The sequence below is a fragment of the Asparagus officinalis genome, chromosome 8, assembly GCF_001876935.1.
Source record: "Asparagus officinalis chromosome 8, Aspof.V1, whole genome shotgun sequence".
Taxonomy (NCBI): domain Eukaryota; kingdom Viridiplantae; phylum Streptophyta; class Magnoliopsida; order Asparagales; family Asparagaceae; genus Asparagus; species Asparagus officinalis.
The window spans coordinates 75,698,788-75,725,982 of NC_033801.1; the positions used below are offsets into that span (position 1 = coordinate 75,698,788).

General features: G+C 38.5%; 2 protein-coding genes across 2 annotated transcripts; both read left to right on the forward strand.

Annotated features, from left to right (window-relative positions):
• LOC109821389 (putative receptor-like protein kinase At3g47110) lies at positions 2,027–4,504 on the forward strand. Its single transcript, XM_020387578.1, has one exon. The coding sequence runs from the start codon at positions 2,027–2,029 to the stop codon at positions 4,502–4,504; it is 2,478 nt and encodes an 825-aa protein (XP_020243167.1).
• LOC109821390 (probable transmembrane GTPase FZO-like, chloroplastic) lies at positions 11,880–26,982 on the forward strand. Its single transcript, XM_020387579.1, has 11 exons — positions 11,880–12,008; positions 18,650–18,810; positions 18,896–19,010; positions 19,548–19,575; positions 23,778–23,858; positions 23,907–24,055; positions 24,800–24,886; positions 25,004–25,444; positions 25,581–25,748; positions 26,434–26,578; positions 26,660–26,982. The coding sequence occupies exons 1-10, from the start codon at positions 11,880–11,882 to the stop codon at positions 26,548–26,550; spliced, it is 1,476 nt and encodes a 491-aa protein (XP_020243168.1). The 3' UTR covers positions 26,551–26,578; positions 26,660–26,982.

The following is a 27,195-nucleotide window of genomic DNA, read 5'->3' on the forward strand; positions in this document are numbered from 1 at the left end:
CGATTTGACTCCTTCATGCTGAAGCATGGGTTTTCCCGAAGTGAGTACGATTGCTGTGTTTACATTCGAAAGCTTCGTGGTGGTGATTATATTTATCTCCTTTTGTATGTGGATGACATGCTTATTGCTTCAAAGAGCAGGGTGGAGATATATAGGCTAAAATCTCAACTTGGTAAAGAGTTCGAGATGAAGGACATGGGCGCTGCTAGAAAAATACTAGGTATGGAGATTATAAGAGATCGGATGAATCGGCGATTGTTCTTGAGTCAGAACGGCTATATAGAGCGGGTAATCGCGAGGTTCGGGATGCAAAGTGCTAAGTCGGTGGTGACTCCATTGGCTCCACACTTCAGGCTTTCAGGTAAACAATCTCCCACTACAGCGGAAGATAAGGCACACATGGAGCGCGTTCCCTATGCTAGTGCAGTTGGCAGCACAGGCAGTTAGTGTGGTTAGCAGGTTCATGGCGAATCCGGGAAAGGCGCACTGGGAAGCGGTGAAATGGGTCCTGAGGTACTTGAAAGGTACCGCAGATACGGGTCTGTGTTTTGGTGGAGATACATGTCAGATTGACGGGTTTGTTGACTCTGATTATGCGGGCGATCTAGATAGATGGCGATCTACTACTGGTTATGTATTCAAAATACATGGAGCTCCAGTTGGTTGGCGATCGATGTTGCAGGCTACAGTGGCACTTTCTACTACAGAGGCCGAGTACATGGCTATGGCAGAGGGAGTGAAGGAAGCATTGTGGTTGTGAGGTCTTCTAGATGATTTGGGGATTGAACAGGAAAACGTGAACTTGTGGTGCGACAGTCAGAGTGCAATTCACTTGGCGAAGAATCAAGTTCATCATGCTCGTACCAAGCATATTGATGTCAGGTATCATTTTGTGCGGGATGTCATAGAGGAAGGTGATATTTCTCTCATGAAGGTGCACACGAATGAGAATCCAGCAGACATGTTGACCAAGGTGGTCACAGGTAGCAAGTTTAAGCATTGCTTGGACTTGCTTCATATCAGCCCGTGTTGATTTGCCCAAGAGGGCATGGCCCTTCGGGGCGGTGGATGGGTGAGGTGGAGACTATATGGAGAACAAATGCAGAACTACGGTTAGCTTGATCCCGGTGGAGGGTACGTAGGCAGCCGCGGTAAAGTGGCGCAGCTGGTTTTGGCCTGGTTTATGTTCGCGGTGTTCTTCTGGTGTTCGTCCAACATTTAAAGTTTATCAAATGATGTACGAGGTGGAGAATTGTGAACGTGTGCCAACCTAGCATCGGGTAAGCCCAAGGTCCAGCGGGTAAACTCAAGGCCCAAGTCACTGTTCTATAAATATCCGGTCACTCTAGGGTTTGGTGTGGGGAAATAAAATCAAGAGGGGGACAGCGGCTTGGGTAAAAAAGCTGCGGTGAAATAAAAGGCTAAGGTGATCAGTGGCTTGGGGAAAAAGCTACGGGGAAAAGGCAGCAGAGGGAACAGCGGCTTTAGAGGAAGAAAAAAAAAATCTGCGGGAAGAAAAGTTTGCAGAGGGTTTAGCCGGCTGTTTATTGAGAGAAAGAGAGATCTTGAGAGGAGAGAAAAAGAGAGATTCTACAAAAGAGAGGTTTATTTCTTTTGGGTAAAAATCAGATATTTGAGACGAGCTTGTGGATTGTACAAGTCGTCGGTGTTCTCCTTATAGTGGAATCTCCCCTCACCCCTCCCGTGGACGTAGGCAAGTTTGCCGAACCACGTAAATCTCGTGTATTTACTGTTTTCTGGGTTGTTGGCTATTGCTTGTAGGATCCCTCAAAATTCGGTCTTAGAGCTGATGAGAGGAAGAGTGTATATTTCACTTTGATGAAATATATCACTTTCGATTCTTGTTTCCTTTGAGAAATAAGAATTTCATTATCTATTCTCGTTTCCTTTGAGAAACAAGAATATAGAGGTTGACTTGTGCTTTTGTGACAACAAAAGCCAGGGCTCTCTCTCAGGTGATATCGTTTCCGCGGCGGTGGGCGTGACTCTGCGCCCAACAGTAGCTATGCATCTGATGCTATTATTGTTTGCCTCGTCATCGGCGGTAAAGCTTAACAACATCACCGACCTCTCGGCACTCCTAGCTATCAAAGCCCAGGTCATCGAACATGATCCGGGCAGCATTCTATCCACCAACTGGACCACTGATGCCTCCTTTTGCACCTGGATGGGTGTCTCCTGCAGCCATCGAAGGCAACGAGTCACTGCTCTCAACATTAGTGACATGCTGCTCTACGGCACCATCCCCCCTCTCATCGCCAACCTTTCATTTCTGTCTCTGCTCTCGCTTTCCAATGACGGCTTAGTTGGACCCATCCCTGAAGCTTTGGCTCAGCTGCCTCGACTGAAAGTACTCATACTTGAGCATAATCAGCTTTCAGGTCCGATACCTCCTGCCTTTTTCAACATGTCATCTCTCATTGAGTTGGATCTCGGGTTCAACGGTATTTCAGGGACCTTGCCCTCCGATAACAGCAGCTTTCATCCACTTTTCCCTAATATTATGGCTATAAATAGTAATCAACTCACTGGGAGCTTGCCACAAAGCCTCTGTAGTAGTCGTACTCTTCAATTTCTGAGCTTGGCTTATAACCAGCTAACCGGAAGCATACCGTCCGAGATTGGAAATATGAAGCAACTTAATACATTGTATCTTGGAGACAACCACCTAACAGGTACCATACCGTCCTCTTTGGGTAACCTTACTAATCTGTTTAAACTAAGCCTTGGCAACTGCGGCTTCCATGGGAATATTCCTGAAGAGTTGGGTCGACTTACAAACCTTGAGGGGTTGCAGATTTCTTTCTCTGGTGGTTTAACTGGTCCTATACCTGTTTCCCTTTCTAACATGTCTTCGCTCCGAATCATTGATCTGCAAGAAAATGACCTTGATGGACCAGTGCGTTTGCAATTTGGGAACATGCTTGAACTTTCATCCTTGTCTCTAGGATTCAACAGGCTAACTGGAGGATTGGACATCCTTGCATCACTGTCAAACTGTAACACTTTAGATTCAGTCCAGGTTAATGGAAATGAGCTGGATGGCATTCTTCCACATACTGTGGGTAATCTCTCAAGAACCCTAAGATTCTTTAATATTCACGAAAATCACATTAAGGGGAAAATTCCTGTTGAGCTGGGCAACCTGTCCGGATTAACCCATCTGGTCTTGAACGAGAATGAGCTATTCGGAACGATACCATTTGAAATCACAACCCTGGAAGGGCTGCAGCAATTAGGTTTAACCAGCAACAGGATATATGGCTCCATCCCAATTGAGCTCGGACGATTAAGAAACTTGAACCAACTGTACCTCGACAACAACAGTATTTCTGGATCCATACCTGACTCTATTGGAAATATCACTGCACTCAACGAATTGTTCATTAATACTAACGAATTATCTTCAGCAATTCCTGAAAGTATTTGGAGTTTGCCTCATATAGACGCATTAGATCTGTCGCAGAACCTTCTCACCGGATTGCTTCCTTCAGCATTGTGGAACATCAGGGACTTATATGCATTTGACGTATCAGTAAATCAGCTATCAGGTAAACTTCCAAGCCCTTCAAAGTATCCTGAAATCAATTATTTGGATCTATCCAATAACTCATTCGACGGGCACATTCCTGAATCATTTGGTAATCTCATTAACCTTGATGTCTTGAACCTTTCTAGGAATAAGCTCTCAGGTGTTATACCTGAGTCCTTAGTCAATCTCAAACATCTCAGCGTCCTGAACTTATCTTTCAACGAGTTGGAAGGAAAGGTTCCAAATGGCGGTGCCTTTTTAAATGTGAGTGTCGTGTCTTTGAAAGGAAATGCAGCATTATGTGGAGCGCCCAGTTTAGGCTTTTCATACTGTAATCCAATTGATTCTACAAATTCTAATTCAGGGAAGCATTTGCTAAGGTATATCCTTCCTATTATTGCTTCTATTGGGATCCTTCTCCTTGGATTTTGCATCGTATTAAGATCACATAGAAGGAGAGCGAAGAATCCAGCCTCTACTAGCATACTCTCTCCTACTAACCATAGATTGATCTCATACTACGAGCTCGTTCGTACCACTAACAACTTTAGCGAAATAAACTTGCTAGGAAGGGGGACCTTTGGTTCAGTGTATAGAGGGCTCTTAGATGACGGCCTTCTTGTTGCCATAAAGGTCTTGAATTTGGAAATCAAAGGAGCCTCAAGGAGTTTTGATGCTGAATGCCGTGCTTTGAGAATGGTCCGACACAGAAATCTTGTTGGAATCATCAGCACTTGCGCTAACAAGGATTTCAAGGCACTTGTACTCAAATTCATGCCCAATGGAAGTCTGGAAAGATGGCTATACTCCCATAATTACTGCTTGAGCTTATGTCAAAGGATTGACATCATAATCAATGTAGATTTAGCTATTGAGTACCTTCATCACCACCATTCTGAGGTTATACTACATTGTGTGTGTGTGTTTTTGTTTGTGGGTGCGTGCGCGTAAAAGATAATACAAGAGTCAACTGATGAAATAATAGAGATCAAATTAGTATTTTATCATCTAACATACTGAAGTACAAGTCAATGTCTGAAATGAATAAACTGGAACTTCTCAACAAGTCTCAAATACAAATGTCTGAACAAAAGGAAATAAGGCACACAATCTTTACAACTTCTAGAATAAACTCTTAAATGTCTAACAAAAGGCTACAGTGGAGTTCAAATGAAAAATATAACTATAATAAACGACTGAAGCTAAAGTGCGTCACCATCAATCTGCGACTCTCAGGGCTCTTGACTCGTTACCTGAAAGGGAGAGGGACAACGAGCGTCAAAGCGCTAGCGAGCAACATCACAACCAACCCCAAGGGAAAGGGCTCGTTGTATACAGAAAATACAGTTATAATATATATATAAAATCACTGATCCTATTTAGGTAATTACAACATGAGCATAAGTACGTCGAGCGAAATAATCCAAACAAGGAAACCATCATATATATACCATGTAGCTCAAATTGTAAATACCTATGTATAAGAGGATTTTAGTATTTAGGAAATTACAACACGAGCATAGGTACGTCGAGCGAAATAATCCAAATAAGGAAACCCTCATATATATACTATGTAGCTCAAATTGTAAATTCCTAAATACCAAACCCAAAATCTAATACATGAATAATAATAAAAGAAGACAAACTCATCTCAGAACTTAAATACAAGGTCATGTCACACCCCATATAAGTGTCATGTCCAGCCTACGCAAATATAGGTGTCAATTTCAAGGTCTAAATTGATGTCCAACAAATGGACTAAAACTAGATGTAATGAATGCCCAACACATGGACTGCATATGAAAATTGTCCAACACATGAACTGAATGTGACAAATGTCCAACACATGGACTGCACATCATAATAGCCCAACACATGGACTAGATGAAATATATGAAAGATGCATATACCTTAATGCCTCACGTGTCTCGGTATGCAACCCTAAACTCATGTCCGCAAATCATCTCATGTGTAGCGATACAAAATAAACCTAAATATCGAATATCAGGTATTCGAGGTGACTCATCGTTCATATTAAAGTACGCAACTACAATAAACATGCATAAACAGTCTTAGTTAAACTGAAACAACCCAAACAGATCCAACCCGAGGAAAACAGGAAAAATTCCTCGTCAGTCGACTGGGATTGGTCGACTCATTGGTCGACCAGACAGAACAGAAGAAAAGAAAGAAGGCTGGAAATTTCCCGTCAGTCGACTCATTGGTCGACTTATAAGTCGGCTGATAAGTCGACTCATTGGTCGACTGAGCAGAAATTTTCTAGTTTTCTGTTTTCGTTGATTTTCTGCAAAAATTTAAATCTAAAGTATCTCTTCATTATTTCCGACAATTGTAAACATGATTCCTACATATATATGTACCAAACTAAAACAAAAATTTGCATGTGATTACTTACACAAAACCCTAAATATATTTTTCCATATTTAAAACGCATTGAAATCAATAAATCACATGAAACCCAAGTTTAAACAAATTCCAGATCTGGATCTATATTTACAAAATCGTTGGTGAATTTTTATTAAACTAAAAATGTAGATCTTGCTGCTCATAATATAAAGTATCTATCTTTATACACAAAATACGTTTTAGGCTCAAGAAAATGAAATAAAACTCAAAGAAAACTATACAAACAGTGGGTGAGAGCTGGGCGAGATGTTACTCGCCTCTGGTATGCTAGAACAACTCCTGAATCCGAGAGTGGATGATTCCCTTCGCTTCACTTCGTTGAAACTTGCTGAAATTCTCCGAAAATCCCCCAAAACTCACCAAAAACGAATTAGGGTTTTAGGGGAGAGAGAGGCTAGTGTTTTCTCTGATATCTGATGGGTTTTGGGGTTGGTTTCGGGTAGGAGAGGTTATATACAAATGGTCAAACCCGAAACAAAACCAAAAAAACCCGCAAATAAAAAAAATCTGGAAATCTGCCCGTAAGTCGACTCATTGGTCGATTCATGAGTCGACTAAGCCGACATTTTCCAGATTCGTACAAGTTTTGTTAATCTGCCAAAACCAATGCACGAAACTCTATAAGAATACCCTTAAACATATCTAATTACTTGTTATCAAGTATATCTATGACCTCAAGTCATTTACCACAATAGAATTATTTATCCCCAATAATTCATATATCTATATAACAAAAATACGGGGTTTTATATTCTTCCCCCCTTAAAAGAATTTCGTCCTCGAAATTCAGAAATCATACTCAAACAAATAATATTACTCTAGACAAGCATATAGCGATATTTATATTTAACAATCTAGGATGACTATATTCCCACTCAACCCTTAATCAAATGGAACTAGTACGTCGGGCGAAAAATCCAAACAAGGAACCCCCCATATATATACCATGTGATCCAAAAGATTAAGAATTGAGCGAAAATATCCTCATTCTAGCGTTAAATCTAAATATAATCACACAAATAATCATACACATAAATTAATCCACTTCCTCAATAAATGCAGGAAGTAGCGTACATAGCATCTTCGCGCTCTTGAAAATCAGCTTCGATGTTCACACTTAACCATCTAAAATGTAAATACCACCACTTAACCCCTAGCTAAATGGAACAAGTACATCGAGTGAAAAATCCAAACAAGGAACCCCTCATATATATACCATATGTTCCGAGTACTTAGGAGATAAGTGGTAATACCCTCATTTTAGTGTTAAGTATAAACATCGCCAAAATTGAATCTATAAGCCATATATAAGTCATACAAAAAGATTTAATTTACCTGCTCAAACATGTGTGGATAGTCTCGACTTATGTCCTCTTCTCGCTCCCAAGAAATCTCCTCAATGCCTCTTCGGTTCCACTGAACTTTCACCAAAGGAATTACCTTGTTTTTAAGCCTCTTGTCCTCTCTGGCAAGTATACAAACCGGAATCTCAATAGTAGTCAAATCCTCCTAAAGCTCAATCTCTGGTGCATCCAACACTCTCTGTTTCTCCTCATCATGTAAGTGCTTCTTGAGCATAGAAACATCAATCTCTGGTGCATCCAACACTCTCTGTTTCTCCTCATCATGTAAGTGCTTCTTGAGCATAGAAACATGAAATACATTGTGTATACTAGACATCGATGCTGGAAGATCTAGTCTGTATGATACAGCTCCAATACGCTCCAAAATTCGGAAGAGTCCAATATACCTTGGTGCAAGCTTTCCTCATCTCCCGAATTGCTGAACGCCTTTCATAGGCGATACCTTCAGCAAAACCGAATCTTCAACCTAAAACTCCAAGGGTCTTCATCTCTTATCTGTATAGCTCTTTTGTCGACTCTGAGCGGCTAAAATCCTCTCTCTAATCAATGCTACCTTCTCAGTAGTCTGCCTCACAAGCTCTGGCCCAAGCATTAAGCTGTCCTCCGGCTCTGCCCAGTATATCGGTGATCTACAAGGTCTCCCGTACAATGCCTTTTATGGGGCCATACCGATTGTCGCTTGATAACTATTGTTATAAGCGAACTCTATCAGATGAATATGCTCCTCCCAGCTACCTTAAAAGTTTATAAGACAAGCCCGTAACATGTCTTCCAACACATGATTCACCCTCTCCATCTGACCATCTGTCTGTGGGTCGAATACACTGCTGTAAGATAATCTGCTATCGAACGAATCCTGGAAACTCCTCCAAAAATGCGAAGTGAACACTGAACCTCGATCCGACACAATCGTATCATGAGAAGCAGAAGGACGGGGAGTTAGTCGACACCTTCGTCAAAAGGTTCCGGAACAAAGCGATGAATTTCCGAGACCCGATCACCGAGGAATTCATTCTCCAGACCTGTCATAATAATCTGTCCTTAGACGTATTGGAAGCAATGGGGACAGCACCGTCTGACACTTGGAAGGATCTGAAGGTGCGCGGTGAACAAGCCGAACGCTTCCTCCGAAGGAATAAGGCCGAGAGGAACCGACCAACGGTTAATCCGCTCAACTCAAACTTCGCCTCTCGTGGTAAGGGCAAGGCACTTGCAGCTGCTGGTGGTCCTAATCAAGCGTCGCAACAGCAATCTCGAAGGCAGCAAAAGACTTCGGGTCCGAGACTCCAAAAAGAGTATTCCTTCAAGGATGAAGATGTACAATCGTATCAGGAACTCCATGAAGTCGGACTATCTCCCGAATAAATATCCTCGCATACACCTCAGCTATATATGTAGTCTTCACTAGAACAAAATGCGCTGACTTCGTCAACCGATCCACAATCACCCAAACTGAATCATTCCCCTTCTTCGACTTCGGCAACCTTACAATGAAGTCCATAGAAATATCCGCCCATTTCCACTCTGGGAAAGGTAAAGGCTGAAGTGTTCCTGCTGGTCTCTGATGCTCTGCCTTCACCTGCTGACAGGTAAAACACTTAGCCACATACTCTGTAATCTCTCTATACATACCACTCCACCAGAAGTGTCTCTTCAAGTTCTTGTACATCTTGGTGGTTCCTGGATGCACTGTATAAGAAGTACGATGAGCTTCATCAAATAACTCCCTCTTCAGCTCGGCACTGGATGGCATAACTAATCTACCCTTCATCCGTAGACCTCCATCTGCTCCAATTGTCCAATCATCTTTAGGCTCTTTGGAAATCTCCTCCTTTCGGATTTGAATCCAAGAGTCTTCCAACTGAGCTTTAACAACTCTGGTACTCTAAGATGGCTGCACTGACATAGCTCCAAAAATGTACTGGTTCCACCAATCTTGGGTCTAAAATCAAACTGGCTAAGAGTAAGAAGATATCTATACAATGAACACCTCAAAGCCGAAACCCGATGTCGACGCTTCCTGCTTAAAGCATCTGCTATGACGTTTGCCTTTCCCGGATGATACTGGATCACGAACTCGTAATCCTTGATAAACTCAATCCACCTCCTCTATCTCTGGTTGAGTTTCGTCTGAGAGAAAAGATACTTCAGACTCTGGTGGTCTGTGAACAGCTCAAACTGTACTCCATACAAGTAGTGACCTTCCTACAGTTAGGATCGTCTCAAATCTCCCGATTGGTCAAACCTTCCTATAGTTAGGACCACAACTAAAATCCCTTCTCGATTCCTCCAATGAACGAGAGGTCCACTTTCAAATCAAGTGATCAAACCTTCCTACAGTTAGGGTCACCTCAAACTCTGTCACCTGGTCAAACCTTCCTACAGTTAGGACCACAGCTGGTTGAGTTTCGTCTGAGAGAAAAGATACTTCAGACTCTGGTGGTCTGTGAACAGCTCAAACTGTACTCCATACAAGTAGTGTCTCTAAGACTTTAGTGCAAATACTACTGCAGCTAACTCCAAATCATGAGTGGGATAGTTTTTCTCATGTGCCCTCAACTGCAGTGAGATATATGCTACTACCCTCTGAGTCTGCATCAAGACGCCTCCTAAACCTACTAATGATGCATCTGTGTAGACCACAAATATCCTGTCGCTGCTCGGAATAGTCAAAATTGGCGCTGAAGTCAACTTAGTCTTCAAGATATCAACGGCCTTCTGGCACTCCACACTCCAAATGAACTGTACACCCTTCTTCGTAAGGCATGTAAGTAGCGTCGAAATCTTCGAGAAGTCCTGGATGAACTTCCTGTAATAGCCGGCTAAGCCCAAAAAGCTACGAATCTCTGTCACCGTCCTCGGCGGTTCCAATCAAGAACTGCTATAACCTTAGCCGGATTCAATGCTATGCCCTCTCTACTGATGACGTGGCTGAGAAATCTGACTTCTGAAAGCCAAAATTCATACTTGCTAAACTTGACATATAACTAATACTTCTGCAGAGTCCTCAAATCTAACCGTAGGTGCTGCTCGTGTTCTGCCTCCGATCTCGAATAAATGAGGATGTCGTCGATAAAAACAATAACAACCTGATTCAAGAAGGGACGAAAAACTCGGTTCATCAAATCCATGAATACAGCGGGTGCATTGGTCAACCCAAATGGCATGACCATGAACTCGAATGATCCATATCGAGTAAGAAATGCAGTCTTGGGAATATCCATTTCCCGAACCCGTAACTGATGATAATCAGAACGAAGATCGATCTTTGAGAAATACTACGCTCCCTATAACTGGTCGAACAAGTCATCAATCCTAGGTAATGGGTACCTATTCCGGATAGTGACCTTGTAACACCAAAATCCATGCCTTACACGCATGGGGAATCTCATCCTGAATCCTAAGAAAGGATATGCCGACACCTAACACGTGTCGCCGGCTTAGTCTTTTTCCCGTACAAAAAGACGCCAGAGTTCGATTCTGGGGTATTTTATCCTGAAACCTAAGCAAGGATAAGTCGGCAGTCATCAATCCTAGGTAATGGGTACCTATTCCGGATAGTGACCTTGTTCAACTCTCTATAATCAATGTACAAACGCATACTGCCGTCCTTCTTCTTCACGAAGAGGACTGGCACTCCCCACGGAGAATGACTCCGACGAATAAAACCCTAAGGTAACAACTCGTCCAACTGGGTCTGAAGCTCCCTCATCTCAGCTGATGCCATGCGATAGGGTGCGTGGGATATCGGGGCTGTGACTGGCTGTAACTCAATACAGAACTCAACCTCTCTCACAGGAGGTAGTCTAGGTATGTCCTGAAAGATATCCTGATACCCTGATCCCGTCGCATCATCTCCTCGATGTACGCCATAAATGACGCCACAAAACGGTTGCCCTGAGAGGTTGCCATAATCGTCTCGGACCCATCGAATGCCCGCAAATTGACTGTCTTCATAAAGTAGTTAATACTAACATGGTAGGAAGACAACCAATCCATACCAAGGATAATATCGAACTCGGACATATGCAACACTATCAAATCGATTATGAACTATGACTCATCTAAACTAATAGTACACCTCCTACAAACGCTCTCCAGAAGCGATATCTTACCTAAAGGGGTGGAAACTGATAAATGGGTGTCTAATGGCTGAGCTACGAGCTGGAGTCTAGAAATAAAATCATATGAAATAAAGGAATACGAAGCTCCCGAATCTAAGAGAATACGGGCGGGAAAAGAATTCACAAGAAACGTACCCTCCACTACTACTCTGATAGCTCCATGATCACGCGGTACTACCGCATATACTCTGCCTGCGGCTGAAGTCTGCTCTGCTGCTAGTGCTGGAGAATACAGAACTAACTGCTCCTGAGGAACCTCCTGAACTGCACGAATCTGTCCCTCAGTCTTCTGGGCTGCTAGCGGTGCCTCAAGCCTCATCTGCTGGCCCTGACCTCTGCCCTGAAATCACTGCTGCTGCTGATTCGGGCCCTTGCCCTGCTGAGCTCCTACTGGTACGCTGCGACACTCCGATGCCTTATGTCCGACCTTGTGACAGTTATAGCAAACTCTCTGAAACTTGCACTGCTGAGGCGCTCTCTGATCATGCTGGGGTCCCTTCTTATGAGGACCTTGCTGCTGCTGCTGAGATCCATAAAAAGGTCTCTTGTTCTTACCCTTATCCCCATTCTGTCCTGCCTTAGTCTTCCCTTCCTTATCTTTCTGGAACATAGCAGTCTCAATCTCCTGTGAGGTGGCGGCCTGTGCTACCTCTCGAACTGAATAGAACTTCCTTGAGATGAGGTATCGACGAAGATTAGGGTGGAGCCTTGCTAGGAACATCTGAGCCTATCACTCTCCTGTCTGCCACATACTCATGAAGTGCAACAACTTCATAAATTTGCTCTCAATGTTTGCCACTAATATGTCCCCCTGAGTCAACCGGGACAAATCAAGCTCCTTCCTAGTCCATGCTGCAGAAGAAATATACTGTCCGTCAAAGAAGTAGATGAAGTCCTTCCATTATAGGGTCATCTGGTGCTCTGGAGTGAACTGGAGTCGATACCATCTCCTGGCGTCTTCCTTCAGACTGTAGGATGCTAATCTCTGCTTTTGGACCGAATCCACATTAAGTATGTCGAGGGTGTTACTCACATCCTCCTTCCACTTATGGGTTGCAAGAGGGTCTGATGACCCCTAAAACTCTGGTGCCCTCATCTCTGGTATCTCTCTACCATACGGAGCCAAGCCTCCTGCTCTGTGGCTCTATCCGGAACTGCTGGTGGAATAGCTGCAGGTGCGGTCTCTGAAGGTCTCTCGCTGATAGGAACGGCTGGTATCCCCTATGGCTGATCTGCTGGTGGTGGTGGTGGCGTTGGTGGCGCGATATGATTCGTCACAAGCTCCTCAATTGCTACCATCCTAGCTACGATGGGCGACATAAGATCTATCAGGTACTAGGGAGCCTGCTACGGCTCAGGTGTTGCCTGCTATAGCTCGGGTTGAGCTTGCTGTGGCTCAGGTGGAGCCTGCTGCGACTCTGCCTGTCCAGCTCTCCGAGTATGAGGTCTACCACGTCCTGCCATCTCTCTTGGAGCCTGCTGCGACTCTGCCTGTCCAGCTCTCCGAGTATGAGGTCTACCACGTCCTGCCATCTCTCTGATCATAAGAAAATAAGAGTTTATGAGTAAAAATAGACATATACACATACATAGCATATCACAATATGATTTTTGCAACAATTTAGTATTCACGCAAATACTTTAAATTTACACAAAAATAGTTATCATAAAAAATATCCTCAAATTTTGAGATATACGCATATATTGTCCTCACTCATACTAGGGAATCCTTACGGACTCTATACATTAATCCGATGAAACTCTATCCTAGCTCCACAACTCGACATAGGATGATCCTAAAGATACTGGAACTAGAGCTCTGATACTAACTATGACATCCCTGGGTTCACACAAGGTTGCAGTCCGAGGTAAAACCAGAAATGTCAAACCTGTCATGCACCATACCGTGCAATAACATGTTTCACCATCACAATTACTATCTCTCTAGTAGAGTCAAAAACAGGTGTAGGTACAAAAGCAAGTAAAAGATAATACAAGAGTCAATTGATGAAATAATAGAGATCAAATTAATATTTTATCATCTAACATACTGAAGTACAAGCCAATGTCTGAAATGAATAAACTGGAACTTCTCAACAAGTCTCAAATACAAATGTCTGAACAAAAGGAAATAAGGCACACAACCTTTATAACTTCTAGAATAAACTCTCAAATGTCTAACAAAAGTCTACAGTGGAGTTTAAAAGAAAAATATAACTATAATAAACGACTGAAGCTAAAGTGTGTCGCCATCAACCTGCGATTCTCCGGGCTCTTGACTCGTTACCTGAAAGGGAGAAGGACAACGAGCGTCAAAGCGCTAGAGAGCAACATCACAACCAACCCCAAGGGAAAGGGCTCGTTATATACAGAAAATACAGTTATAATATATATATATATAAAATCACTGATCCTATTTAGGTAATTATAACATGAGCATAAATACGTCTAACGAAATAATCCAAACAAGGAAACCTTCATATATATACTATGTAGCTCAAATTGAAAATACCTATATATAAGAGGATTTTAGTATTTAGGAAATTACAACACGAGCATAGGTATGTCGAGCGAAATAATCCAAACATGAAAACCCTCATATATATACTATGTAGCTCAAATTGTAAATCCCTAAATACCAAACCCAAAATCTAATACATGAATAATAATAAAAGAAGATAAACTCATCTCAAAACTTAAATACAAGGTCATGTCACACCCCATATAAGTGTCATGTCCAGCCTACGCAAGTATAAGTGTCAATTTCAAGGTCTAAACTGATGTCCAACAAATGGACTAAAACTAGATGTAATGAATGCCCAACACATGGACTGCATATGAAAGTTGTCCAACACATAGACTGAATGTGACAAATGTCCAACACATGGACTGCACATCATAATAGCCCAACACATGGACTAGATGAAAATGTGACAAATGTCCAACACATGGACTGCACATCATAATAGCCCAACACATGGACTAGATGAAATATATGAAAGATGCATAATCATAATAGCCCAACACATGGACTAGATGAAATATATGAAAGATGCATATACCCTAATGCCTCACGTGTTTCGGTATGTAACTCTAAACTCGTGTCCGCAAATCATCTCACGTGTAGCGATACAAAATAAACCTAAATATCGAATATCAGGTATTCGAGGTGACTCCTCATTCATATTAAAGTACGCAACTACAATAAACATGCATAGACAGTCTCAGTTAAACAGAAACAACCCAAACAGATCCAACCCGAGGAAAATAGGAAAAATTCCTCGTCAGTCGACTCATAAGTCGACTAGGATTGGTCAACTCATTGGTCGACCAGACAGAACAGAAGAAAAGAAAGAAGGTTGGAAATTTTTCGTCAGTCGACTCATTGGTCGACTCATTAATCGTCTCATAAGTCGGCTGATAAGTCGACTCATTGGTCAACTGAGCAGAAATTTCCCAGTTTTTTGTTTTCGTTGATTTTCTGCAAAAATTTAAATCTAAAGTTTCTCTTCATTATTTCCAGCAATTGTAAACATGATTCCTACATATATATGTACCAAACTGAAACGAAAATTTACATGTGATTACTTACACAAAACCATAAATATATTTTTCCATATTTAAAACACATTGAAATCAATAAATCACATGAAACCCAAGTTTAAACAAATTCTAGATCTGGATCTACATTTACAAAATCGTTGGTGAGTTTTTATTAAACTGAAAATATAGATCTTGCTGCTCATAATATAAAGTATCTATCTTTATGCACAAAATACGTTTTAGGCTCAAGAAAACAAAATAAAACTCGAAGAAAACTATACAAACACTGGGAGAGAGCTGGGCGAGATGTTACTCGCCTCTGGTATGCTAGAACAACTCCTGAATCCGAGAGAGGATGATCCCCTTCGGTGCACTTCACATACATATATATATATATATATATATATATATATATATATATCATACTTCCTTTAAAAGCACAAGTTCGGAAAAATCTTTCTGTAGACAAAAATACCCCTATAAAGTTTGAACTATCATATCACTAATTAATTTTAATTTTTAAATTGTATTTAATAATTTATTCTAATGCTAATCAAATAACTTCAAAGTTTGAACCATCCTAATCCTAATAAAATTCTAGCTTAAGCAAATTCTAATAATTTTTAAATTAAGTTTAAACTAATATATCTATCCTTAATACAACTAATATATCTATTCTTAACACGTGATATTATATAATAAGAATATTATAATTTTTTAAGTTTGAAATATTATACACTATCTAAAAGTTTAAACTAATTTATCTACTTTGCACGTGTAAAACATATTATGATTATTTTATTAATAATAATATAATAAGTTTATATTACAGAAAATATCATATTGCATGTGCTATGATTGTATCTACTTTTAATACGTGCATTCACAAAGAGAACCGAATTCGTATTATAACCAAATTCTTATTATAGCAATATGACTCTTCGGGTATAAATAAAGCATAAAATCCACTTTCTTCTCTCACCAAATATTTCTCAGACTTTGAAGCAATTATCAACTGTTCTCTCTTAAAGGTTCAGTCTTAGTGTCTCTCTTTATTTATTTAATAATGATGACTTTTCATCTTTGTTATTTTCTTCTTATTAGAATTAGATTAGATTGTTTAAAATTATGAACTGATTAGATATTGTTCTTCTTATTTTAGTCAATTAATCATGGTATCTAATTACAATAATTTTTATAGCACTTCCATCTATTTTCTTCTTATTAGATTACATTAGATTATTTTAAAGTAATTAATTATAATTTTTTGTAAAAGCCAGCCTGATAGTGGGGTAAATAAAATTATAAAATTTTTTAAAACTTTCATGCATCTTGTGATTTGTATTTGTGATAGTGTAAATTTTATTTAATAGTTCTCGGAAGGAAATATGTTGGTCCCCTATTTTTCTTATTCATTATCTTAATCTTTCATTATTTGAATCCTTCATCCACTGAACTAATCAACTTTAGTTTCGTATCACCAGTAGTTGTCCCCATGGAAAAGTAACATGATGTCTGCACTATTTCACTGGATAATGACTTCGATTACTTCCAACGTAAAGTTTTCTAAATTTAATAAACATGGAATTTGTATGTAGTATTAATATAGACCAATATGTCTATTGTCTTTCATTCCGCAAAAATACAGAAGAAAATTACAAACACATAAATATAAAAAATTCAGTTTTGGAGTCTACAGGAATATGCCAGATTCTCTTAAGAGTTTTGATACTTGCACAAGAATTCAAAAATATATGATATCATCAAATTAAAATTGGTGTATGCACAAAAATATGTAAGACCAAGGAAAACATAATCATGATACTACATACAGAAAGTAGTATATATTTTTCAAAACTCAAGAAATAATATCAACTGAAGAACTAAAGCTTTCGAAAGGTAACATGTGAAAGTATTCTTATGATACAATGAAATCTAACATTTGGTTAATTAGATAAACATAACTTTTATCTGTACGTCATGCACTCATTCATACTGTTTTGCTAACATACATTATACACTATTTTATTTTCATTATATTAATTTGGAATCTTTTAATTCGAGGTCTTCTCTCATCAATTAGTACAATGCCATTAACTGACAACATATATCGTGAGATCCTACCTTGAGTATAAATAATAAGTATATCCATTACTTATGTAAAGAGATATAAAATTGTCAGAGAATTTAAAAATGTGGCGATTATCACTATTCTGGAGTTTGATATAGAATTGGCTTTAGATATTGTACTAGAGCCTCCAAGCATAGTTCTAAAGACAAATATTGCTGCTTGGGTTATGAAAGTTTTTGTCTGTAATGGAAGAACAAGGAGAAAAGATTGTATTTTTTTTATTGTCATAATATCAGCGTTTATATTCAGCATTTATAATCCAGCTTGTATTTTTTTTGTGATTGTTATTATCTATTCGATAAATTTCATTAAAACCCTAATAACTTTCAGAATGCCTTTTTATGTTGTTTTTCTGTTTACATATAACTAAATAAAATATAATATAGAGCTTAGTATTAATTAATTATATTTTCCAAATATTTATTTCTGGTGTTAATAATATTTACAGGGTAATAAAATAAAAGGAGTTATATACGGAGAGACTATCGAAAAGTTTATTGATATGGTTCGAATCAAATTATTTTCATTTCAAATAGAGAAGTGAAAGGCATAAACCTAGCTTTTCCAAGTATCCACAAAGCCACTTGAATTAGTATTAACAAAAAACGTATCTATCAAAGAAGCACCAACAAGTTTCCACTTGAAGAACATATTGAACAACTTTTTCCCATTTGAAGAAGCATTTTTCATGAAAGATGCAACAAAAATTAGTAAGTACTTATAAATTTCTTACATTAATCTTCAATAAAAAATGAGACATTACTTTATAGAATCATAATTTTTTTTATAAAATTACTTGTACATATTCTTGCAATAACAACTAACGTGAAGCTAATAATCAACTATATTGCAAAATATAACAAACCAGACAATAGGAGGAAAATCACGCTAATGGATAAAAGGTATATTTGTGATACTTATTCCCAATATCATAAGAAAAAATAAGATTAACGTACTTTCTTTTGTCATATACAGTGGAATAACTATGCGCGCAACTTTATTTGGGGATTTGGCTACAAATGAAGGATCAATTCTTAAAGCCAAAATCAAAGATAAACCTGTAATAGCATTATCAGGTTTTAAAATCTCTATATATAAAGGTACATAATTTATTACTGAAAATCTTATTAAAGACAGCTAAATATAAAATTCATCCAATAATTATCTCAATTTTGCAGGGGAGACAAGCATATCATTGCAAATTATATCAATAATATGTATCAACCCAAAAATACAACTAGCTAAAGAATTAAGGGAATGATAAGTTGAACAAGCATACTTTCATAAAACGCAATAATAAAATAGTATTATATTTTAATCTAATATGCAGGTTTCGTTTGGAAGAAGCCGCAAAAACAAAAGGATCTCCATCAACTCTTTTTATAAATGCAAAAGAAATTTAAATTTGTGATATTATGCATACATCACAGAATTCGATACAGGTACAGTATTAGAAACCTATTATTATTAACACATTTAAATCTAACTAAAATTTGTCAATATACAGACACACTATTGCACAATTAAGATAAAGATAACTACTATTTTGAATAGACTCGAGCCATGGTTCTATGCTTGCAAAGGCTACAACAAGAAGGTAGATAAAGATGTCAGTAAAGATAGTCTGAATGATAAAAGTCGCAGAATCATTGATGAATTAGTACCAAGGTTAAGTAATATATCTTTTTTTATGGCATGAACATATTAAAATACAATATTAACTATCTCTAGAAATTGACAATGAAAACTACAGGTACATAGTTAAGATTCTCGTGAAAAATAGCACGGATAATGCAAGAGTAATACTGTTTGATGCGATAGAAACTCTTATTGGATGCGCAACAGAAAAATTCATTATAGGAAAGGAGGTAATTTCTAACTCTATTCAAGTAATAATTTAGAAAATCAAAAATTTTTAATATATATCAAAATAACATTTGTTCTCATTGAAATAGAAAATAATCAGAGTCCATATTTCTAGAAATTTGTATTGAATATCGAAAAAATGTTCAAATTCCTGGTTATGTTAGATGAAAAAACAAAAGATGAATGAGGCGAAGGAAATATAATAACACAAAAAATCCAACTCCAGCCTGATATTACAATCGACATAGATGATGAAGATGCTACTCTAGAATTGCCCAAGAAAAAGATAAAGGTGGAGAAAGATTGATATCGGTTCAATTAAAATATGAAACAAAAATAATAAATGATAAATTTTTTTTGATGATTTATATCATATCTTAATTTTTTAGTAGAATGAGTAATTTTTATAAGGGATTTTCATACAATATTATTAGTAGTTTTGTATGCTTATGTGATTACTTTCATCACATAAAATTATACTATAATTACCATTATTATTTAGTTTTTGTATTTTAATTATTGCTTTTGGATAATTATAGGTGTATTTCCTTGTCTTTTCTGTAATTGGTATGTTTTGTTCTTCAAATTTTATTTGTAAAGTTTTGTATGGGATTACTCTAATATTACTGCCTTTGGACAATTACTCTCTAATTGTAAAGTTCTATGATGTGCAATTGTTTAAAATCTTCATGTTTCTTTGAGTTCGTTCTAAATTTGTTTATAGGTTTGCTCTAATCTTACTACTTTTAGACAATTACTCTCTAGCTGTAATATTCTACAATGCGTACTTGATTAAAATCTTCATGTTTCTTTGAGTTTCATTATAAATTTCTTTTTGGATTTGATCAAATCCTACTACTTTTCAATAATGCATATTATTGTATAGGTTGATTTTTATTATCTCATATAAGAAGAGGTATCTCGGAACCATTCCTTGCAATTTATTTTTATATGATTATTATGGTTTAGTAAAATTGTTTATTATAAAACATGAGATTATAATGTCCCCAGTGTGTTGTGTAATTTTATTTTCAATGTAATAAGAAATGTGGTTTTTTACTAGAACATTAGTTCATAATGATATTGCTATTCATGCTTGACTACATATTATATTTTGGGATTATTAGAGTTTGGAATATGACATAAATTATTAATTTAACTTATTTTCTTTTACTATTCTACTTGAAGATATTATTATGTCAATTCATATTTTTTCTTAAGAAATCAATTAAGATGTCCCAGTTAAGCTTATAATATCCAAAAATGTTGTTTAATTCTATTTTCAATGCAATAAGAAATGTGATTTCATTATTGCTATAACTATGATTCATAATGACAATTACAATATCCCAGTTAGGTACATTCATCCTAGTTTAGCTTAAAAATCCATTACATTGATTTTTAATAATATTTAAATAAAAATAATAGTAAATCTAATATATAAACTACTTCTTTTAACTAAAGGAGAACAATAAAAAAGCTAAAATGAACAGTAACATAAGGTTGAGCCAATCACAATTTTTTTTAAGTTCTAAATTATCTTCGTACTCTCTACTATCCAACCCACGTTTCACACAACCCACGTTCTCTCTCCAACAATAACCAACCTGTAACTCCCACGTCTCCTGCCTCCTATTTGTTTTCCTTCTGAAAAAATCCCAAGTAACACTAGTAGAAAACTGAGCATTGGCGACGGGGTATTGGTGACGGATTTGAAATCCGTCGCCAATACAAACATTGGCGACGGAACATTGGCGACGGGGTTGTTCCCGTCGCCAATGTTTGTATTGACGACGGATTTCAATCCGTCGCCAATGATTTTTCGTCGCCCATAACCTTGGGCGACGGGAAAACATTGGCGACGGATCAAATCCGTCACCAATAAGTATTGTCGACGGATTCGATTCGTCGCCAATAGCGACGAATTCGATCCGTCGCCAATAAGTATTGGCGACGGAACATTGGTGACGGATCAATTACGTCGTCAATACGTATTGGCGACACATCATTTCCGTCGCCAATACTTATTGGCGACGGATTGAATCTGTCGCTAATAAGTATTGGCGACGGAACATTGGTGACGGATAGAATTCGTCGCCAATACTTATTGGCGACGGATCGAATCCGTCGCCAATGTTTTTTTGTCGCCAATACTTATTGCCGATCCATCGTCAATGCTAATGTGTCCATCGTAAAAAATTAACATTAGTGATTGATTATCTTATTGTTAATGAGTGGCCCCACAAAAAATTAAGAATTATTTTAATATGGAAAAATTGCTTGGGGGAACCAAATTTAATTGGGCCATGCATCCCCACCCCAAGCCCGAAAACCATAACCAAAAAGCCCTAAAATTAAAAAAGAAGTGCAACCAAGTCCTAAAACTCACTGCCCAAGAAAACATTCCCAAATTACCCTTCTTCTTCCCCATTTAAAACCCAATCTCTTTCCTCCTCCTAATCTGGCCCAAGACCTCCCCTCCCCAACCACTGCTTCCCCCTCTCCCACCACCGCCGACGCCGTAGCCTCCACACCCTTCGAACCAGCGTCGACCGCGTGGGCTCCTCGAACCTCACGTGGAACGACAAGTTCCTCTTCCTCCTCCCCTCCTCCTCCCCTCCTCCTCCATCCTCATTCGTATCCTCTCCTCCTCCTCTTTCCCCCTCCACCCCGACCCCCTCCTCAGCGGAAACCCAGCGCGGATTCTGATCAGAACGAGGGTTTTAGCGTCGAGTCTCGTCTCCATCTCTGATCTCTGGTGAGATCGAGGAGCTCCGGTCACCGATCCCTAGGGTTTTCTTGTATGTCTGGGGCCCATTCTATAACGTGGCACTTGTCGTTCCCTCTGCGCTTCGCTGCTCCTGATGCTTACCATCGATTCGACGGTGCGAGCGACCGAATCGAGGAGGATGCGGCAGACGTTCTCGTGATCAAGACTCCGGTGAGTGGTCGATGATTGAAAGTTAGTTTTTTGAGTAACAAAGTTAATATCTTTACTTGAAATAAGGTGAATTTAACAAAGAACTGAAATTATAGTAGTTTTAGAGTGGGGACTTCGGTTCTTTTGATTACTTGACATATATTTCCATTTGAACAGAGAGGTTGCGGGCTCGGGGAGCAAATCGAATTTTAGGTGTTAGAAGTTAGTCGGCAAGCCTTGATGGGAGATGAATTAACGAAAAACATTGGCTTTGTCTTCGGGAGCAAATCGAATGAGGAGGAGGAGGAGGAGGTTGAGAAGGCAACGAGGCAGATGTGTGGGCTTGGATTGGGGAGGAGGAGGAGGAGGTTGAGAAGCCTTGATGGAATCTCTTCTAATGTGGTTATTAGTATAGTTGGTTTTGTGCAAATTTGTCGTTTGGATGGTTAACAGAGTTCATCGATTTGTAAAATTTGATAAGGAAATGGAAGTCAACTTGTTTAATTTTTCTATAAAATTATGTTTGTCCTTCATGTGACAAGCCATCTTAGAATTGCTCCAGGTATCTTTTATGGAAGTCAACTTGCTTATGTGACATATGATAGTTTCATGTGACATATGACGGTTTCATGTCACATATGCTGTTTTTATGTGACATATGTTGTTTATACGTGACATTTGGGTGTAGTATGTGATATTTAGGAGTTGTATGTGATATTTGGCTATTGTTTGTGACATTTGTTGTTTATACGTGACATTTGGGTTTTGTATATGATATTTGGCTAAAATTTGTAATATTTGGGTGTTGCTTGTGACATTTGTTGTTTATACGTGACATTTGGGTGTTGTATGTGATATTTGGCTGTAATTTGTTGATAGTGAATGTGCTTATTTGTCACATGACTGTGATTTGTTTATACGTGACACATGGCTGTAATTTGTTGTATGTGATATTTAGATCTAAAAGAGTCATTCCACATCCTCCTTCATCACCATCCCCTTATTCTTCTTTACCTACCAAGACCCAGGAATCAATAACTCGTCCTTCAAATACTCCGACACTCTTCTTCACCTTCAACCCAAACTCTCCCTTTTCACCATTCCACCCCTGCAACCGCGTGCAAAATCCCTTGTAGATTGTGCCAATCACTCGAATTCTTTGAATCCTTTCAAGAATGCTGATTTCATGGCGTCGACGACAAACCAAACAAACCGAAATGAACTGACTTGCAACGGTTCGGTTCGGTTTTGAATAATGGGTAGTTCGTTTCGGTTGTTCAAAATTTGATAAAAACCAAACCGACCGACCGTTTACACACCCCTACCAAACGGTTGAAGATGTTTAACACAAATGGGTTAAACCGTTTGGGTGTTTTAATTATTATTCTTTTTAAAATAAACATCTCTCTTTCTCCCTTCTCTTCGTTAACCAAAAATTTCCCCAAAAAAAGAAAAAGAAAAAAAGCCCCCCCCACAAAATTCCGACTCAAAAACTCCCGCGCCTCTCAAAACCCCAAAAGTTTCCCCCTAATCTCTCAAATCCCTCGTTCTCCAAACCAAACCCTAGTCTACAGCCGTTTCTCATTCTCAGCCTCTCTCTCTCTCCCCTCATTCTCCAAACCGCCGCTCGCCGCCCTTGCCCGCTCACAGCGCCCAAATCCGACGATGTCTACCTCAAGCTCCTCGTCAAGGTTAGATTCGATCAAATCTCTACCGACCTCATCGATTTTTATCGAATTCGATCATTTTTGTTCCCATTTCCCGCGTTTTTGGATCAGCTTTACAAGTTCTTGGTTCGGAGGACCGACAGCAGCTTCAACTCGGTGATTCTGAAGAGGTTCTTCATGAGCAGGACGAACAGGCCTCCGACCTCTCACAAACCCTAGATCTGAGGCAGCCGATTCTCTAAGTCCCCATCTCTCAGTCTCATCTCCATTTCTCGTCGCCGATTCTCTAAGTCCCCATCTCTCAGTCTCATCTCCATTTCTCGTCGACGACCTGTGCTCCTCCCTACCCGCTCCGACGCCCTCCTCCCACTCCGACGACGCCCTCCCTACCCGCGATGATGACTTGTGCTCCTCCCTCTCCGACGCCCTTCTCTCCGTGACGACGCCCTCCTCCCCGATTGTAAGATGCTTCCTGGTGCTAGTTTTTGTGGATTTGACCTTTTTAGCTTGGCTTTAATTTTTCCTTTTTCTCATTTAGTTGGAAAATGATTAATACAATGTTGACGTTTAAAACAGAAATAGCATCTTTTGATTTTTATGAGATTAGAATCTGAATTTAAATATAATATCAATGTAGAGTATTATATTTCTTTAGAATAATTTAGTTGTTATAGCTAATAACCTTTTTTGTCCTTCTGTTTTTAGTCTGACCTTCAACAGGACTCTTTAGTAGCTTGATATTGATACTGTTTAGCAAGAGTTAGGAGTCTTCACTATGTTCTGAATCATAATATCTGCGTCCCTAAGTTATGGTATGTACTGTATTCCCACCTATTCATGAGTCATTGCAACTCTTCACAATCCCCGACATTAAAGTTTTGCCATGGTTCTAAGCTTGTTGCCTTAAGGATCGAGATATGAAAAATTTAGTCCTTGGGCTTCTTATTCTTCAGCAAAAAGATGTCCCCACAGCAAATATCTGAATTTCTGCAAAGTCACATTCAATTCTTTAGTCCAGTGTGGATCATTTTCCATACATATTTTTTCTTCTTCTTGATTTGCCCTCCCATTTTAATTATATTTCTTATCTTGGTAGAGAACATTTTGGTAGAGAACAATGGGTTGAGAACATGTGAAATTTACTCCATTCTCTTTCCATCAATACTTTGTGTGCATAACACCTGGTTCCTTTTTACATTTTCAGGTTGCATTTCTTCTCTATGTACAACAATGGAAGAAAAGGATTGTGTTTGTTTTAAACAAACTGGATATCTATCGAAATACCAGTGAGGTTCAATGCATAAATGTCATTATGTTGTTTCTTTTCCTTTGCATAATATTCTATACAATTCTGTTACACATGTTTTGCATACCATTTTCATTTGGTTTATTCCTTTCTTGATTTCAGCTTGAGGAAGCCACTGCATTCATTAAAGAGAATACATGCAACCTACTAAGTGTAGAAGACATAAGGTTGTATCCTGTGTCTGCACATTCTGCACTGGAAGCAAAAATTTCTGCTTCAAATTACAGTAAAAGAAGCTATGATCAGCTTTTATCTAACGATCCTCGGTGGGCAACTAGTAGATTTTATGAACTAGAAAAGTTCCTGTTCAGTTTCTTGGATGGTTCAACAGAATATGGTATGGAAAGAATGAGGCTTAAACTTGAAACACCAATTGGCATTGCAGATCGATTGCTAAGTTTTTGTGTAAGGCTTGTGAAACAAGATTATGAAAATGCCAGTCAAGATTTGATATCTATTAAAGAAATGGTTAAGAGTGTTGATGTGTGTACTATGAAGATGGAGCAAGAGAGTAGGTCTTGGAGGAAACGTGTTGTCTCACTGGTATGCTTATTTTGTAACAGGTCTTAGAAGTCCACCTATAACTCATACAATGCTTATCATATTCTACAATATCATACTCTGCTTAATATCATAGCTTAGTTGTATTGCTAAATTACTCATCACTTGCATTCTACAGATTGAGACAGCAAGAACTCGAGCAATAGAACTTGTGGAGTCTACCCTTCAACTGTCAAATGTTGATATTATTGCTACGTATACTTTCAAAAGAGAAGGATCAGCCCCCTTGCCTGTCACTTCAGCTGTTCAAAATGAAATTATCAATCCTGCTATCACTGATGCACAGGTAATTTCTTTCCATCTGTATTGCTTTTGCTTGTAAGCTCTTTCTCGTCACCATTCAATTTTTTTGCTAGTATAACTTTGTTTCAATTTATAGCGAGATTCTTTACTTCTAATTTGTAGATTTACATCAACATGACACAAGTTTATTATGGTTATGTTGTCTACATAATAATAATGAAGCTGTGAGTAAAGCTTTGTAAAAAGACTTACTAAGCTATTTATATCTTGCAAGCCTAAATTATTTTCGTGAAGAGAGGTTAATAACAAAACACTTGATCACAAAGATTATGAAAAAACATAAATTCTGTTTGTGGCAGAAATTCAAATTCTGTGTTCTTTTATAGTGAATGTCATTTTTTCAGTACTCTTGATTCAGGGTTAATATATTGTTTTTTGTTAGTTACGCAATACATGCTTCTTTTTTTTTGTCTCAATGCTGGTGATGGGTGAAAGATATCCAACTTGCTTCTTCGGCCGCAGTTCTCTTAGCTTAGCGTGTGCTGTAGTTTTTTCCCTCTCTCTATGTGTTAATGTTACTAATCAATGGGATTATGATGTTAATGATGCATATAAACTACAGTTGCTACAATAATGATCGTGTTAGCTGTTGGAGTGAAGTGATTATTTTATATTTTCCTTTGATGACAACATATGAAAATATGTCACACCCTTCTCCCCTTCTTTAGTTAGCTTATTTTGGAATTTTATTTCTCATACAAACAAACATCACAAGGGGAATCCGCAACCTGCATTGGAATCAGATGAAGGGAATGACTCAGCACCTAAATCATAATGTTCATTGACGAGCATGAAGTTCATGGTGGTGGAGAGGTATATATGACGTGACATATATGTATTTATTATGATATTTTTGGTATATATGTATCTTATGTGGAGTGATAATCTTTTCAGGTTAGAGGAGGTACTCCCGTAGTGCGCAGCAGCACGATACGACGTTCTAATGCAGATGACGCTGATAACAGGGATGCCGACAACGACGATGACGAGGAGTGAGTGAGACTTGTGTTAAGACATATTATGACTTTTGAATTTTACGTATATGTAATATATTTGTGATTTTATTGTGTAGTGAATGAATATTATTTGAGCGTGCGAGATGTATTGTGATCGTGATTATATGATGAGTATTGTATTGTTCGATATTGTGGATTGACAGATGAAATTGGATGAGTATTCATTTGGAATGTGAATGTATATCATGGTTGATTTTATAATATATTGTTATTGGATTGATGTCGATATATATGTGTATTCTCGTATGGGAGGTTACTAGAAAATTAAATTTTTTTTTTGCGTAAATATAAACATTGGCGATGGATTTCCCTGTCGCCAATGCACATTGGCGACGGGTAGATCCGTCGCCAATGTTTAAAACATTGGCGACGGGGATGTTTCCGTCGCCAATGTTTTAAACATTGGCGACGGAT